The sequence below is a fragment of the Myotis daubentonii genome, chromosome 6, assembly GCF_963259705.1.
Source record: "Myotis daubentonii chromosome 6, mMyoDau2.1, whole genome shotgun sequence".
NCBI lineage: Eukaryota > Metazoa > Chordata > Mammalia > Chiroptera > Vespertilionidae > Myotis > Myotis daubentonii.
In genome coordinates, this window is record NC_081845.1 from 5,106,104 (window position 1) to 5,124,095 (window position 17,992).

The window sequence follows — 17,992 nt, forward strand, 5'->3', positions numbered from 1 at the left end:
CCATCCATGATTCCCTCTCATCATTCATCTTCGAAGCCAATAAAAAAAATATATTTTAAAAAATGACAAGAAGCTGCTCTCTTACATACCCCACAATTCAGCGGCTTGATTTTGGCCATTGGGGACCACTCCTCACTAGGGATACTTCGATAGCAACAAACTCTCCACAGCCACAGGATACCTTGTCATTGACGCTGTTAAGGATAACTTCACACAGATCCAAAATAACAGAGGGCGTCATTTATTGGCTGTCCACAGGAAGTCTGGTCACACAAGGAGGTGTGGTGGGTGTGGTAGAACACAAAACCTCGGTTAACTACTGAACTGAAGGTTAACTGACTCTCCATTTGCTAACCCCCCAGCAGTCCCCTGCGGCCCAGGCACCACCGACCCAGGTACAATTACGCTGAATGAACTGGCGATGGATGGCATTGTCCATTAGTCTTGGTTTCTCTCCCACCATCTTCCCATGAAACAGGACTTGGAATTCACAAAAGTAAAGGAAGAAGGAGCGCTTCCGTCTGCAGACCACCACCACCGTGAACGGACGAGCGTGGCATGCAGGCTCACATCTGGTCATTTTTGTCCTTTGGACTTTTTTTTTTTTAAAAAAAATTAACAAATGGAATAGCATATCTATTTCAAATATTAGTAGCATAACAAATAAGTGCAATCTCAGTCTGGCCACCAGTCTCGCAAGCCTTCTGTGTGTCTGTCCCGAGAGTGGCAGGCAGCAGACAGTGCGACTGACATCCGGGCACGTCCTGTCCCTTGAGCCTCTGATCACAGACCCCGGTTCCCCCATCCCCACGCCCTCCCTGTTCCAAAGGCCTGACAACAGCGACTTCCCTGTTTTCACCATCATCACAGCGGTCGGGGTGGGAGAAATGCCCATCACACCAAGCTGGGAGCATCTGGGCCGTGCGCCTCTGCGCGAGGGGATCCATGCGCTCGGCAGCGGTCCCTGTGCGCAGGGCCTGAAGTCCTCGCCACCACGGCCCTGAGTCACCAGGAAGTTCCTGCAGGGGGCAGCCCCTGTCGGCCCCACTGCCTGCAGTCCGGCCGGGCCCGCGGTCACACGGAGCTGAGCTTCACCAGGCCGCGCACCGAGTCCTCGTGCAGCGCGTCCTGGCTGGCCAGGCCCAGCACGTGCGCCGTGCGGCTGTGGGCCAGGGGGCTGCCGGCCAGCAGCCGGGGCGGCGAGGGCGCCTCCTCCGGGGTCAGGAACTGGTGGCCCACGTGCTCCTCTTTCAGGGGCAGTATGTCTGTGAGCCCGGCCTCGGCAGAGAGGTTGGGCATGGAGGAGGGCGGCGTGGGCTGCCCGAGCGTCAGGCTGGCACAGGGCGTGCCCAGGCCCGGCTTCCCCGACAGGTGCAGCTCTTCGCTGGCGAGGCTGGGCTCGCTCTGCAGCAGGGGCGTGGCCGCGGCCTGCAAAACGAATTTGGTGCTCTGAATGCACTGGTCTTGGTCGCACTGGAGCAGGAGGGAGCCAGCAAAGAGAAGCCCAGACGAGATGGCACAGGGTGGGGGTGGGGGGGAAGAAGATAGGGGGACAGGGGGAGGGCAGGGTGCGAGAGAAAGAGAAACCCATTAGTGACCCTCAGTCAGCAGGGCAGGGAGCGCGTGCAGTAGCGGGTTTCACGTGGGGACACCCAGCATGTGGTAAACCCCAACACCCGGCACCTGGGAAAGCTGCTCCAGCTCACAGCCCCCACAGGTGCCCAGGGAGGAGGGGCAGCCTCGGCCTGCCATGCTCCTGGCCCTGGCTCACAGAAAGGACCTCACTTCAAACAATCCCACCCATGCATCATAGAACTGTCCACGGGAAACTTACATAATTTTATTGACCAACTAGAGGCCCAGTTCACGAATTTGTGCACGGGTGGGGTCCCTTGGCCTGGCCGGCCATGTGGGCCAATTGGGGCCGATCAGGGCCAGCCGGGGGGAGGGACTGCAGGAGGTTGGCTGGCTGCAGGAGGTTGCCTGTGGGAGCACACTGACCACCAGAGGGCAGCTCCTGTGTTGAGTGTCTGGCCCCTGGTAGTCAGTGCACGTCATAGACCTGGGCCCACTCCTGCACACACCCAGGGACACTTCCCGTGGCCACACTGATGACTCGTTAAAACTGTACCAAATCTTCGTTCAGCCTCATTGCCAGGACCCTAATGAAAGGCTCTCTGGTTTACCTGGGGGAAAACTTAAGGACTTAAAAATGTGAAAATAAAAACGTAGCCTAAAGCATTTCATTAAAAGTATTCATCCATGGGCACAATTACTGCAACCACAGATCTAAGTCTCAAAATGCTGCGTGCATTCCATAACTTCCGACACGGTTTGCCGTTCAACTGATTTCCGCTGGAAGACCATGCCCCCTGGGGCCCGGGGCCAGGCTCCTCCCGCAGCGGCGCCCACAGGAGGCGCCTGCTGGCTCCAGACCGGCCACCGGGATGGACACCATGATTGTATTAGGCTCCGACCAAGGACAGCGCAACGACTGCCCAGCAGGGTTTATCATCCTCATCATATTAACTTTGCACGCTCTCAACATCTCCTTCTCGGAAGAAGCTCAATGATTAGGGAATATGTGAGTTTTTTGAAAGGTCAGAGCTTTTCCTCGTTTTGCACAACCTTCATGGTTGTAAATCCCATTGGAGAAGTTCGAGGGGAAAATGGCCAACACTTCAGGGAAAGGTGTCCTGATGCCGCGTCCTTCCCACCTCTGCTTCTCATTCTTACTTGCCCATTTCTTGCTGATCTTTCCACTGGACGGCTTTCTCCCGGTCCCACTGATTCTCTTCTCTGTCCCGCCCACCTGTGTGCTTTCCCTCCCACTTCTCTTTTTCTTCTCTTCCCACCTCTCTCCTCTCACCTTGATCTTTTTATATCCACCCGCTCCTTTCCTGGCGTCTCCTGTCTTCATCCAGTAGAGGGAGACATCACTGCTCCATAGTTTCTCTCCCAAGCCACCCAGCTCGGCAGGATTTATTTCTATCCCAGCACCAACACTCAGAAGCCATTGGGAGTATTTTAATGTATCTAACCAGTTATATACTCTGGGAAAATAACAAGCCCCAGGATATTGGACAACGACAATTCATTACTCTGAACAGGAAACCGAGAAACTCGTGTTTTCATTCCAAAACAACCGCGTTACAAGTTCCTGTTTATCAGATATGGGTTGAACCACATGAAATCGCCCTTTCTTTTGGCCAAAAATCACCCCCATGCTGAGTCCTGACAGAACAGAAGTGGGATCACTCCTGAGCCTGTTTATGAAAAGCGCCCCCTGTTGGCAGCGTAACACGGATACGTCTGCGCGCCAGAGCGCTGGCCGGACCTGCAGGAAGTCACTGTGGTGGCCGCTGATTCACTGCCCCAACGCAGCGCGTTTCACTTGCAGAGAGATTTATGGCTTCAGGTGTTCGGATGCTACAATTCAGAAGCACCCCAGAGATCATTTACTTTTTGTTTCTGCAGATTTTCAAATAAAATCGCTCATGTTGGAAGACGTTTCATTTTACCCTGACTTCGTGTCTGCGGTGACCCTCAGACACAGATTTTTCAGATTATGCACGAAGAGTTCTCTTGATTTACTAGTTGAGTAAATCATCCCACTGCTAGGTTTAGCCTTGTTTTGATATTGGATTAAGGGGATTTAGAAATTAGGTTAAGTAAATATATCAAATGATCTTCTAAAAAAACAAAAAGAAATCCCAACAACTAGGAACTATCTTTGTGGTTAGCATGTGATCCCAAAGGAACTTTGTAGCTACATAAACTGTGACCGGGACGCTATTCACAACTTAAAAGTATTTGACAAGAGGTTTAAACATAAACTATGACCCAGGTGCTAGACAGAACTGAAACTGACCATCAAATGAGATATGCTAAGAACTGGACCACGAGTGATGTCACCACTGTGTACACACGCGCAGAACTTCAATACGGGGTAACAATGAGAGCCAATCGTGGGGAGAACAGGTGCTCAGGTGGCACTGAGGGTCTGGAATTTCACAGGTGCTCACACGACAGACGCTCTCCTGGGCTGCACGCACCATTTCAATGCTTTAGAGGCCACCTCGGTGCTTCCCTATACTTTCCTCCTGGGGACTGTCGTAGAGGGAGGCTGCTTAGGCACCACATACCTGTCCCCAACCACAAACCTGAGAGATGGCAAGTTAACGGTGCATTGTCCTGTTTTTGAGGAAATAAATCAGACCTCAGTGTTGACTTGGATGCCAGGGCTAATTAGATTTGCCTAACCTTTCTATCCCGCACTATCACTGTGCTTCTCTAAGACCTAAAGCCTTTACCTCTCATTCCTAAAATAGCACCTATTTCCCCAGAAGCGCTTTTCCTATCATCCAGAAAGTACCTTTCAGATCTGGACTTTGGTCCTAAAATAAAATAATGTGTTCATTTCCTTCCTCTGCTAAATCGAATGCTTCCCAATGTCCCTCCTTCAAGGAAAGGTCTGGCTAGAGTGCTCACGCCCCAAGGCTAATGCGGCATTATTATCCGCAGAGTGGGTAACAAAACTGTGCGTCTGGGCTTGTGGCAATGCCGGTTGCAACGTGTCCTCCAATCACAGAGACAGGCTGTTGTTCAAGGGATGACGCATAACCGATACTGGACTAGCATCCCTCTGTATATGGGGGGAGGGGTGTATAAAACTGCCCCCAATAAGTGAGATAAACGATTTCCCATAAGGCAAACAGACAAAGGGAGACTGCAATCCTGAGAGAAGGGAACTCACAAGGCGAGGCCCACAGTCAGCCAGCTCTTCCGTTGGGGAAACATCCCAACCAGGACGCCGGCTCAGGTCTGAGCAGGGCCCAGCAGCTCTGCGGAGTGGGGCAGCTGGGCCACAGGGCAGGCCCTGGAGAAGAGGATGCTGTGCAGAGAGGGGAACCAGCAGTCCTCGTGGGGGTCCCTCACGCGGCTGTGGCCACAGGCTCTGGTACGCATGTGCAGTCTCCCCCCTGCAGAGGCTGCCAAGACAGCAGCTGCAGTGGGGCTGAGAGAGGGACACAGATACTAGAGGGCGAAAGAAGTAGTGCTGGCGCCACTGACCTCAGGAACACGGCCAACACCTTGCTAACGGCCCTGCGATCCAGCGAGGGAAGCTGTGCCTTAGGAGCAAGAATCATGCCCTACAGTGAGACCCTGGAAAGTTCAAGGTGATTAGCAAGTAGCTGAACTGCTTGCTAGAATGAGAATCAAGTCTTCTAACGAAGATAACAAAATCCAGAGTCTCTACACTGTTGTCCAAAATACGCAGTATTCAATACAATGTCAACAGACATCCAGAGACAGGAAAATGTGATCTGGAGTCCAGAAAAAAAGCGGTCACCAGACACCAAACCCACAGCCCCGATGTCCTTATCAGGTAACGACCTTAAGCTTCCCACCCCTGGCTCTTCCCCTCACCCAGTTACTTCCATTGTTGCCCAGTTGCTCAGAGTGGATACAATTGAGCTGGCTGGTCTTGCAGCCCATGGCTATGAGGTAAATAATAATAAAAGAATAATAGCTAATCCTAGATGTTAAGTGCTTTGCGTACATCAACTCACTCCTCATAGAAACCCTGCAAGGTCAGGATCCAACAGTCCCCTGGATGAAAATTATGAGAGGTTAAGTGACTTGTCAAGGTCACTCCTCTCGTAAGTGACAACCGTCTGGCTCCTCACACACGTAGTCCCCCTCCCGGCTTGGAGGTGGGCTAGGGAAGGCCTGTTTAAGCCTGTGGCTGGCACTGGGAGGATGTGGCTGCACACCTGTCACGGCTGGCTTCCGGTCCAGGGCGGTGCTGTATACCGGCTCCAGAGTGACCCCTGAGATTTTAACATTTCTCTCTGACAGAGTCGTTCCTAAGGGCCGTTTGTGTGGGCGAGTGCAGACAGAACAAAACGTCCCCGATAGCATGGGGGTGCGTGGCAAGGACTGATGTGTACACACTTTCTTCCAAAGAAGAGGAATTATTAGCAAAGCAAAGCAAAACAACACAACAAACGAAACACCACTCCCGACAAACAAACCTAGCAGGCTGCTGGGGCTGGGCCTCGCCTCCCTGTCTGTAAACACCGCGGACGGAGGCCACGGGCGAGCGGTCTCCCCGAGCCCCAGTGGTCGGAGGCTGCGCCTTCCCCTCACAGTTCTCTGTGCTCAGAAGCCAGGGCCCGGGAGCCTCAGGCCGGGAAAGGCCTGTCAATCACGGAGCTCTGCTGTGGGTGACTCAGGGCCACGGAGGGCAACAGCGCCACGAGGCCCCCACGCCCATTCCCTTTCAGAAACACGGAACTTCTTTAGGGAATCTGGTCCAGATAAAGCTGGGATTCCCGGTGCCCGCGGAAAGACGCCCCCGCCCCCCCCCCCCGAGTCTGCCACCCAGAAACAAAGCCCGCCTTTCCATGCTCAGCCGCACCTGCAGCCCCTTGGAGAGGCTCCCTCGGCCTTTGCTGGGAGAGAATGAACCCTGGTCTGATGATTCGCACTCAGGTGTGCGTGGCAGGTCTAAGATTTGGCTGAACGTGGGGAACTGGCAGTGCCATCCATGGCACACTAAAGGGGGATGGGATCAGAACAGACTGAGCGGAGGGACAGAATGGGGCCTGGGCACCCTCCAGCCACCCAGTCCTGCCGCGGGCAGCTGGACCCGTCCCCCCAGTGACACTGTGGCCTGTGCAAGGGGACTTTCCATCACCAGGTGCCACAAGCTGTTTCTGGAAGAGATGTTGTGTGTCCTTCCCCTTCACAACCCCTAACACACCTGTCACTCGGCGCCCACAACCCCTTCCCCTTGCCCAAGCCTCCCAGTCCCTGGTGTCCAGGAAGCTTTGAAGGTGCACCTGGTATAGGGGCGCCTGGTCTAGGGGTGCCTGGTCTAGGTGCCCGGTCTAGGGGTGCCTGGTCTAGGTGCCCGGTCTAGGGGCGCCTGGTGTAACTGGGTTAGTGAGCACAGAAGCGTAAGAGAACCCTTCCAGGGTGTCACCCTGCAGGCAGCTCCTACCATGTCGCTCTGCGAGGCGGTGGCTCCGTACGTGGCCAGCCCGTTGGAGGGCGCGGCTGGCTGAGGCGTGTCAGGCTGGACGTACCCTCTTCTGTCAATGAGGCTACAAGAGAGAACAAAGCCGAACAGGAGGAGAGTAGAAAGCTGAAGATGCCATCAACACTGTTTATCTCTACTTGGGGGGGTCCCTCTTCCTGTGCAGGGAGCTGAATGTGGGTCTGCAGCTGTCACTGGGAAACGGGAACCTCCCCCCACCCCATGAGCACATTGTCATACCGCATAGGAATGTCTTAGAGGCAACTGCAGTGCACGATTCCAGGCACACAGCTGCTGCCACTGTTAATGTCATTGTTGCATCATCACCACAACCGCCACTGCTTCAGGCCACACACGTCTGCCTCTAACTATTTTGGCACTGACCTTCTACACAACTCACTCCTAACTCAGTTCCACAGGTTTTCTAATTGCTTCCTGCATCGTGTCCTGGTTTCCTTGCTGTGCTAATGACAGCTCTCTGCTCCCCACTGACCCACAACAATTCATGAGGTCACATGCCTCAGTTTCCCTATTTGACCCTGAGGGGATTTTCCCCAAACTTGACACAAATTCATTGGAAGAACCAAGAAGGTGTCAAGTGCAACACAACAAACAGCCAGGTCTCTGTGGTCTTTATTTCACTGAGGCCGTACCCCCGTGGCACCAGTGGACGGTGTGGCCTAATCCAACTGCAGTGGTGGCATCTCTTCCCAGTGGGGCCTGTGCTCCCTCATCTAAGGCCTGTGCTAGGGCGTGTTCTAGGGCGTGTGTTAAGGCGTGTTCTAGGGCTTGTGGTAGGGCGTGTGCTAAGGCCTGTGTTTTCGGAGTCTGGTGAGGAGCACCCTGCTTTCTGAACCTCACCTTGGAGAGACGGGCCCACACAGGGCGACACAGCAGTTCGTGAAGATATTTCCGTAGCTGTAGGGGTTGTAATTTTCTTTACCTCTTTTATTTGACCAAGATCCTTTAATCTGAAAGAAGGAGACAGGAACACAGCATCCTTCACACCAATGCCACAGTCTGAGCGACTGGACCACGAGAAGTCCGTGGGAATGCAAATCCTCTTCCCTCCGTCTGCGGCAGGGGATGGAGGTGCTGCCCTCAAGGGAAACTGGCATTTATGCCCAACCTGGGAACACCCCCAACAGCAGGCAGACTAGGGAGAACGCATTCTCTGGGGACGAGCTCTTATTGCTGCTACGTGGCGCCAGAGGCCGCTCACACGAGCCACGCGATCGCTCACGCTCACATTCAGTGCTCAGACAGCCACCAGGTGAACGGCAGCGGCAGTTCAGAGCCGTCTGAACTTGGGCTCAACGTGTTGCCAAAGTAACTGTGCAGATTCTAAGAGTCACAGTTACCAAATTAAGTAACTGTTCATATTCTTGCATCTCATCGGTGCTGGTTTTCTTGAGCCTCTACGGCAAATGGAGCGATTCGGAGACATGGACGGATACTTAGAGCAGAGGAAAATGAAGAAGCATTTTCCAACAGAACGTGCCTTGTTTTGATGCCCCCTCTCCACCCGCATGAAGTAGAGGCAGGTAACCCTGCGCAAAGGTTAAACTTTGGGTCTGGCCGACCCCCAGAGCCGACGTGGAGACGTTAACTAGGAGGCAGGCTCCACGTTCACCTGCCCTGTCTCTCCTTGGGCTTGGTGGCGAGGGGCTCACATCACCACTGCAGAGGAACAGGACGGACCCTGGCTCCTCACCTCTTCTCTCCCTCCCCGCACCCCCCTCGGTTCCCGCACACAAAAGCACAGCCCCAGCCCCGCGCTGCAGGAACTCACGTCTTCATTGGTCGTCTGGTTGGAGCTGACGAGATACGTGTGGAAGCCCAGGAGCCCGACGACGGACCAGACGGAGAAGAAGCACACCACGCCCTCCAGCACGGTGACCGAGTCAAGGACGGGACCGGGGACGGAGCTCTGAGTGCCGGGCTGCGGTGGCTGGGGGCGCGGACGGGATGCCGCAGACCCCCACTTGGGCCTCGAGCGTCTGTCTAGCCTCCCCTGGTGAGCTCCCTGCCCGAGGGGCACCTGGGACCGGCCCTCCCCCATCCTCCCGCCACCTGCCCAGCAAATGACGGACGGGCTCCCTGCACGTGACCTGGCTTCTTCACGGCCTCGGACTGTCCTCCCTGCCGGACCTCCGCGCCGTTTCCTGGTGACTCACACTGGGAGGCCACCGACAGCTGCACCGGGAAGCGAGCGGCTGGGGCTGGCAGCGGCCCCGCCTTCGCCTTCGAGGGAAGGACTCCACACTGAGCATCACTTCGAGCAGACTCTCAGTTTGGCTACTGAGTGCCGAGGGCTGTGGTGCCAACAGGTCTGTCCCCGGCCTGAGGGCAAGGCTGTGGGGGGCTTGTCCCGGGGTGACCATGGGTGGCTGTGCCGGGGGGTGGGGGGGTTGTCCTCAGGGCTCTCCCTGGGCAGCCCTCCCACACCTGGGTGCTGCCTGCTCCCCCCTGCGCGTGGGCTTCCCAACCAGCGGGGGCATTTCGCAGACTGGCTCAGGGTGAGGGTCACTTTATTTGGGGACGCTCCCCCCGCCCCTCAGCCAGGCCTGACACAGAAGGCTGGGAGCCCTGGAGGCTCACGGTGTTGGGTGACGGGCAGACCCGCAGGTGTTACAGCCACAGCAGGAGGAGGCCGCGTTCTTCAACAGAACAGATCATCGCCAAGGGTGGGGCAACGTGAAAAGACTAGAGGATTTTTTCTGTCCCCTAAATGTTTATAAAATTCTATTTACAAGATACAGATGTTTCTCGGGGGAAAAATAATTCTCATAGGCCTGGGAGTTTCAATCTGCACCATGCATCCCCAATAATGAATCACAGGCCAGAGAGAAGAAATACTCAGGCTTCCTGATGCCCCCACGCGTGGAAGCCACAGGTCGTACTGTGACAGAGCCACTGATTTTCTTCAGGATTGGAGGTAATTCCCCTTCAGACCAGAGACATGCGTACACTCCCTGGGGCAGCGCCATGATCTGCCACGTCAGTGACTGCGCGACCGCAGGGGTCGGGGCTGCCTGGGGAACAGAGAAATGAGGGGTCCAGGTCGCTAACCCACTGTCAGCATCAGGACATGCCGCGGGGCTGCTCCGGGAGAGGCGGACAGCGCTTCCCTTCTCCAAGGTCTCAGCCTCGAAGCTGCAAGCTCACAGAGAGGCAGCCCAGATTCAGCAGGACCTCTGGGGGGAGTGTCCCCGGGCCGGCTGGCCGAGGGGGACAGCCGGGTGGTCTGGAGTCTAGACTGCCAGCACACGATGTCCCGGCTGCCCTCACGGAGGAAGGAGGAGAGGAAAGCCCAGGCGGTGTTTGGAAAAGCAGACAGACGTGGCTGGGCAGGGGGTAAACATGCACGGGTAGGAGGGTCAGCGGGGGAATAGAGAGATGCAGAGAGGTGGACCCCTCCCCATCCATGTTAATCTGCTTTTCCCTGGGCAGCCCGGCAACCCCTTCCTTCTCCCAGGGCTGCCCCGATGGCAAATGGTTCCGGTGGGAGGCCTGGTGTGCACCTGGAGACACGTGGACAGCGGCCTACGTGCTGAAGATGGTCTCATTCTCACTGCCTTCCGACAGGTCGCTCTCGCAGGTGCCCCTTCTAACCCCATCGGCCACCCAAGAGGGGCAGGCTGAGGGGCAGCCCGCTGGGAGCCGGGCCCCCCTATGTGAAAGCAGAGGCGGAGTGGAGGCCAGGGACAGCAAGGAGGCCAGGGGCCGGCAGCCGGGAAACTGGGTGTCCAGGGAGGTGATGCTGGCAAGGAATCTGCAGGCTGGCAGTCAAGCCAAGAGACAGACACACGAAGCCAGCCAAGAAATGGTCGCGGGGGAAAAGAGAAAATGAAAAACGGAAGCAAAGACTTCACCGAACAACACGGGACCAGCCGACCTCAGAAGTGCTCTGTGCCCCAGAAGTTTACTCCCAGGGCGGCCGACGGCCATGCCCGATACCCACAACGTTCCTGTGTGCGAACCATGGGAAACTGCGAGCGGAGGTGAGGGACAGCGGTGAGCGTGGCTGCCCCCAGATCCTGTCCCTTTGCAAAGCTGCCTCTATCGCCACCCCACAGGCAGGCACTGTTTTCCGGTGGATGTGGAACTTTAAAGGTTTAGCGCAACAACAAAATAGGCAGCTTTCTATATTAGTATCTCGTGCCTTAGAAACGTTTTATAAATAGCAGAAGGCAGTCTCCCCATCAGCTCACTGCGGTGTCAAAATGACACAATGCAAGGTGGGGTGTAGACCGCGGCCCCCTCCAGCTCCTCCCACAGTGGCTCTGAACGGAAATCATCACCTTTCCTGCCCATGGCTGGCATCACGGGCACGTGCCAGGTGCCGGCCAAAGGTTTTACAGGGATGCACTTAACCCTCAGATCAACCCAGTGAGAAGCACAATCCCCACTTGACACCGAGGGAAACTGAGGCAGGAAGCAGTTAAGAATTTGCTTAAGCAACAGCAGAGCTAGGCTTTGAACCCTGGGTATGGCTCTTCTAGTGGGACGACCTGTGGGCTGGCTCCTCTCTTCGTTCTTGCTGGGGCAGGAGGCTCCGGCTCCCCGTCCCCCTTCTGCTGGGGAGTCCCTGTCCGGGTCCTGCAGGAGCCGGCCCTGCACACTCACCCTGACTGCGGCACCCACACCTGACGACACACCTGCTCCCTGACCCTCAAAGATGCTGTCTATGCCAGAATAAGAATAATATGAATTTCTCTGAAATGTATAAAAACCCATGGACTGATTTTTAAAAAAAGAGAAATGAGAGGAAACGTGCCAACTCAGAAAAAATGCACACAAACAACCAACACATTTTTCTTATGACTTCAGGCGGCTTAGAAACTCCCCCGACACAGCTCCACGGACACACACTGACCCTCGGGAAGATGTCCTGGTTTGTTCTAACCCTTTCGTCTTACAGACCGGAAGCTGAGGCTCAGAGTCCTCCAGCCACTGAGAAGAGCTCCCAGAGCAGTTCACGGTGAAACGGAGCTAGAACGTGGTCCCCCAGACTCCTGGGGAGAGAGAACCTCCCCAAGGCCACCAGCAAAGACACACCGACCAGCGGCCCCGGAGGGTCCGTCCTACCCATCGCACGTACATCCTCACTAACGAGGACTTCGTGTTCTAAGCACATCATGACCCGGCAGAACTAAAGCATGCTCTTCTGGAATGCACGTTCATGATGCAGCAATGCAACTCACCACTTCCCAACCGCTTCACTCCACGGACAGGGGCGTTCTCCTCCGAAGCAAGTATTTCCACAGAAAACACCCGTCAGGACAGGGGGCATTTGGCACTAACACCACTGCCGGGGGGCCAGGGGTTGGTGACACACATGAAATATTTGTGAGCTTTTTAGTGAAAAAGCCCAGCCCCTCACTTCTAAGCATGGACATGCTCCTGAAATCCTCCTCTACTTCCAGAAAGAATAAGGAAGATGAGGGCTGGGAGCGGCGCCCGGACGCCCACTCGCCCTCCTGCTCTGCCCCTCGGGCACGGGCAGCTCTGCCGTCGCATTTGCCTGACCCTCGCTCTCGCCTCTCATTTTCTCTGGGAGAGCGACGGGGGTTTTGTCAGACTCTTTTGTGTTGGCTGAGGAGCTGCCCTGGGATATTTTGGCTTTGGCGTTAGGTCACCTTTTTCCAGGCAGGAGCCTGGCATGACAGTGGGTGAGGAGATGCCACAAAACCAGAGGGACCGAATCAGCAGGAGCAAAGCTATACGGATAATAATCCCTGTAAACTCTGCTGGTTCAGTCTTCATGGGGCCTCTGTTGCCATTTTCAACTTGAACTCAGGGAAGGGAAGATAGATCTATCTATCTATCTATCTATCTATCTATCTATCTATCTATCTATCTATCTATCTATTGTTGCCATTTTCAACTTGAACTCAGGGAAGGGAAGATAGATCTATCTATCTATCTATCTACCTACCTACCTACCTACCTACCTATCATCTTCTTATGTGTCTGTGTGTATTAACATACATATTTTTTTACCCATCCTTTTTTGTCTCTCATCCTGTCTCTCCTTAATAACAGAAAGGGCAGAACAGGGGAGGGAGGTCAGCGTGTAGACTCAGAAGTGACCAGGCAGCTAGTCAGCTGCATGAGGCCTAAGGGGCAGACAGAACAAGGGCCTCCCCAAGGATGCCCAATCCCTGGCACCTGAGAACACATTACCTACCAGTCAAAAGGGGGGTTTGTGGATTGCAGGTTATGGACCTTAAGATGGGAGGTTACCCAGAATGATGAGGGCGGGGCTCGTCTGCAAAGGCAGGGAGGTTCTGGCTGAGGTCAGAGCGATGGCAGAAGGGAAGGAAGGAGAGATTCAAGGTGTGAGAGGGACTTGATCCGCTGTTGCTAGCTTTGCAGAGAAAAGGAGCCGTGAGTCAGGGGATGCATCAAGGAATGGGGACCTGTCCCGTTCCCCAGCAATTCAGCCAGCCCCCGCGTGAGCCTGGGAGAGACGCTCCCCAGGGCCTTCAGGTAAGAGTCCAGGTTGGACAACACCTGGATTTCCACCTGTGGGACCCAGAGCAGGATCCAGCCGAGCCCACTGGACTCTGACCTGCAGGGCTGTGTGACAATACATTCATGCTGCTTAAGCCTCTAAACTGTGGCTTTGTTACCGCGGCCACAGGAAGCTCACACAGCCAGCAGTGCTGCGAGGGGCCTGTCATGCACTCAGGGCAGGTCGAGGCCACCAGGCTCCTGACCGTGAGGCCCGGCTTAGGAAACAGCCTCGAGGGACGACATCAGGCTGTGGGGGAGGGTCAGCAGCGCGGTGTGGCAACACCGGAAACAGTGGCTGAGGTTCTGTGAGTGTTCACACACCGGGCCATGGGAAAAGTCTTCACCTCCGCCTGAGAATGAGCTTCCGCGAGAAAATAAGCTAAAATTCTGCTCTGGACCAAATAAGAGCCTCCCCCCACCCCCCCGCGTGAATAGTTTCTGCAGCAAAGTCGGCGTGCCACCCCGATACATCCCACTCTTTCCTTCCTTCCTTCCATCAGCAGCATCTGCCTCCTCCCATCATGGGGAACGCAGTGCACTGGGCTCTGCAGACTCTGAGCACGGCCAGACCGCGAGGGCAGCAGGCGTGAGCTCTGGCGGGGGCCTGGCAGAGCTGCCCACCGCAGCAGGCGCCTCCTTGCGATCACTCCTCCCACGCACGTGAGCGATGCGTTGGCACTGAGCATGCTCACATATATCCCAAATAGTTGATTTTGTTGGCGTAGCACTGTCTAGTGCGGAGTGGTTGACGTCTGTAACCAACAGCCACACATTTAGAGGCTTAAAGCAAAGCCTAAAGCAAAGAACTGAGACACAAAAGGGTTTGAAGAAATGAGCGAACCTCATAATTGGCTGTGATGGAGCAGGAGGCAAAGCTGTTACCCGTCTAGGACTTGCTACCGGTCTTTCCTTACGACTCACCCCAGGATGGTGAGATGGTAAGATCCTCCCTGGGTGCGGAGGTCTGTAGTGGACGGCACACCCCCAGCAACAAGCCCAGCCACACAGCTGCACTGCTCAGCGGGGAGGGCGTGTCTGCAGGTGCCCGCGACAACCCGGGGAGCAGCGGGCAGCCCGAAGGCCCCGGGGGGAAGAGCAGCTGAGCTCCCTCGGCCCCCGCCACAGCGAGGAGTCCCTGTCACTGACGTCAGTCTGCCCCAGACTGAGACGTATGCAGGTGATGTGTACGTCATCTCAGTAAAGTTCTTTTCTTAAGAATTCCCTACCACGAGATGAGGACTCCTGGGAATAACGGGGAGTTCAAGTCCAGGCCACCTGGTTACCTGAAGACGAAAGAGAGCCTGGGCCCAGATGGAGTGGTCAGTGGGGCCGGCTGGCGGGCGCCACACCAGTGAGTGGAAAACCTCAGTGGACAGGGAAGTGGGAGCCCACGCAAGAACTTAATGGGTGAACATCTGCCTTTCAAGAAGTTTAAAATACTATGGTACATGCCCATATATACCGAGAGGATGGGACTCGCCCACATGACTTGGGAGTGACCGTCTTTGGTCCAGCCAGGGCTGTGAAAGGTGTTCCGTTTCTGAAAAATAGGTACGGGTCATCTGTGCGGCCCAGAGGAAGGCCAAACTGACCCCAGACAGAATCCAGACAGAGGCTCACGGGGTCACCTCTGGTGGCCGCCCACAGGGACACCCATAAAGATTCTGTAGGGACCACCCGCTGATCAGAACGAAGCCAGTTTGTAGCTTGCAGCCTCGCTTCTCCCCAAACCAACCCGAGGGAACCCGATCATGTGGGTTCCTGGGGTGGGCAAGACGCACACTTGCTTTCTAGCTAAAGAGCACGTCAACCGAAACTGGGCAATGCGCCACTCGGAGCTGGAGCATTCGGACGCCACTCCTCGTGCAGGCGGACGTCAGGGAGTTCTCCGGGCGCTTTTCGGGACAGAAAGAATAGGATTGCCGGGAGACAAGCCAAGGCACGGGGTGGAGGGTACCCAGAGGTCGGTCCAAGGCGTGACACCTGAGCCTTCCACACACAACACCACACCCACAAAGGATATCTGGCGGGACTGTCCTTAATCGCATTAAGGAATCCTGTCTGCTGTGAACCTGGGGGAACAAAACAACATTTAGTATTAAGACCAACACTTAGTATTCAAACATTCACCCCCAGAAAAACAGCCTTCACGCGGCGCTCCCCCATCCGCACGGAAACAATCGGTGTCTCAGGATCAATGCAGTAACTGTATCGTGTATGTGCTGCGGCCCCAGGGCACGGCCTGGATGGCGATGCCGCTGAAGCTACTCAACAGGAAAATGGCAGATTCACGGGAGGCAACAGCTGCAGGGTGATTTTTCAGTCAAAGCAGATGGATGTCTGCATCCTCGCCCATAAATTGTAGTTCTGATGACTCCTTTGTTTCCCTCATTTTAATAGGAAAATAGAATACTGCATGCGGTTTTCTTTCTCTTCTTTCATGAAAGACTGTTTTCCCAGGGTTTGTTAACCCCTGACTCTGGAGGTCCTAGGAACGAGGCTACATATAAAATACGTCTTCCTCTGCGCCCAGAGTACGCACACGCACTACGCTGACGTCTACTACTGACTCCTTTTGGGTTTAAGACGTGTTAACGTGAGCTGTCTGTGCCAGAAAACATTTCTCTAAGGGCTCGAGTGAAGATGCATCTGATGAGAGGCAATCTTTAGTTTACGGATTGACATTATGGTTTCTGTGACTCACAGCCCATAGGAGGAACCGTGGCTGTTCCATTTTGGGGGTGATGCGGGTCCCTGTGTTTGGGGACATGGTGTGGCTATGGGGCAGCGATGAGATGACCAGGGAGGACTGACAGAACAGGATGGTCCTAGTGCATTCCTGCGGCACACGGGGCTGGCGTGGCTGCAGCGTGGGAGCTGCAGGCAGGGTCCCAGGCCCCGCTGTGTGCGTGGACACCTGTCCAGCGATGGGAAGGCTGTGAGTGGTCGTCTCCACGTTCTTCCTCGAGTTCCCATTCCCTCTGTGCGTCCCCCCTCCTCTGTGCGTCCCCCTCCTCTGTGCGTCGCCCCCTCCTCTGTGGGTCGCCCCCTCCTCTGTGCGTCCCCCCTCCTCTGTGCGTCCCCCCCTCCTCTGTGCGTCCCCGCTCCTCTGTGCGTCCCCCCTCCTCTGTGCGCCCACTGGCCACCGCGAGGCACGAGGATGTGCCTCATGAACTAGGATGCCAGCCGTGGGAGAGCCCACAAGGAAGGCTTAGGGCTCCTCTTCCATCCCTGCTAGGGCCATAGGGCAAAACCCGCAGGAGGACATGGCAGGTCTGAGCAAACACAACCTTGAGCAAGATGAGACCCGAAGCAATGATTTCTCTGTCCCTCCTGGACCCAATGTGTATCATTTTCCCAAACTCTCCTTCTTCCGTGAGAATTCCAGACCTCGCCTTGACAGGGATCTGCGATAACAGATCGTCACCCCACTGTACCCTCCCAGCCCCGTCCCCCATGACCTGGCAGGGAGAACTCGGGTGACAGCTCCCCAGCTGCAATCTTAGGCGGTCATGGGAACTAAGACCAAGCCAAATGGGGGCGGGGTGGGGGTGTCGGGGTGCAGAGCCAGAGGAGAGGAAAAGCATTATTTGCGTTTGTACAATCCATTCGGGAACCTTGTGGACAGATCCGGTCCCAGTGCTTTTTGTGTGGAGACTGGATTGACAATACACAAGCCTGAAGCCACAGCAAAGCTGTTTTCTGAGCTCGGGTGAGTGAAGTGTAACGTAGGTGACAGTGAAATGTACATCACAACCCGCTGTGGTCAGGCGGGGGCCTCCGTGTGTGTGTGTGTGTGTGTGTGTGTGTGTGTGTGTGAATGTTCCCAGAATTTGTGTGTGTGGCTGAGCAAATAAAAACCAGCCCTTATTATCCAGAATGTGATCATATATATAGGAAAGCATTTTGAGGCAACTAAAGATGACAGAAAAATGTAATGTTTAGCCTCAGCTGGTTTTGCTCAGCGGTTGGAGTGTTGGCCCATGGACTGAAGGGTCCTGGGTTTGATTGTGGTCAAGGGCATGTACCTTGGTTGCAGGCTCTATCCAGGGCCCCTAGAGGGCAACCAATCGATGTGTCTCTCTCACATTGATGTTTCTCTCTCTCTCTGCCTCTACCCCTCCCTTCTACTCTATCTAAACATCAGTGGAAAAAATATTCTCGGAGGAGGATTAACAAAAACATATAAAGTTTAAACACCGTTTGTAGTGTCATAGACAGTGTGCTGGAGCAGCTCATAACTCTCCACAGGTGTGAACGCAATCGCGTCTTCTCTCCGATTCTTTGGGCTGTTTTCACAGATAGGATCCCGGCTGCTTCTGCCATTATCCGGCTGAAAACTGCAGAGCCACGTTGGCATCCCCCGCAGGCCGCATGGGGGCGGCCTGAACGAATGTCACCCCTGTTCTTGCAGCCCCGCCAAGT

At 55.2% G+C, this 17,992-nt stretch overlaps 1 protein-coding gene across 2 annotated transcripts in view; it reads right to left on the reverse strand.

Annotated features, from left to right (window-relative positions):
* Positions 1–218: 218 nt before the first annotated feature.
* ZDHHC14 (zinc finger DHHC-type palmitoyltransferase 14) overlaps positions 219–17,992 on the reverse strand; it is a 172,090-nt gene continuing 154,316 nt past the window's right edge. Inside the window, exons 5-9 of one of the 2 annotated variants that reach the window (XM_059699965.1) lie at positions 15,591–15,639; positions 8,838–8,940; positions 7,907–8,016; positions 7,010–7,112; positions 219–1,473 (exon numbers count right to left, since the gene is read on the reverse strand). In XM_059699965.1, the coding sequence (XP_059555948.1) occupies positions 1,075–1,473; positions 7,010–7,112; positions 7,907–8,016; positions 8,838–8,940; positions 15,591–15,639 (764 nt within the window). In that variant the 3' untranslated portion in view covers positions 219–1,074. The remainder of the gene's footprint in view (positions 1,474–7,009; positions 7,113–7,906; positions 8,017–8,837; positions 8,941–15,590; positions 15,640–17,992) is intronic. The other variant, XM_059699966.1, reaches the window with a different exon arrangement.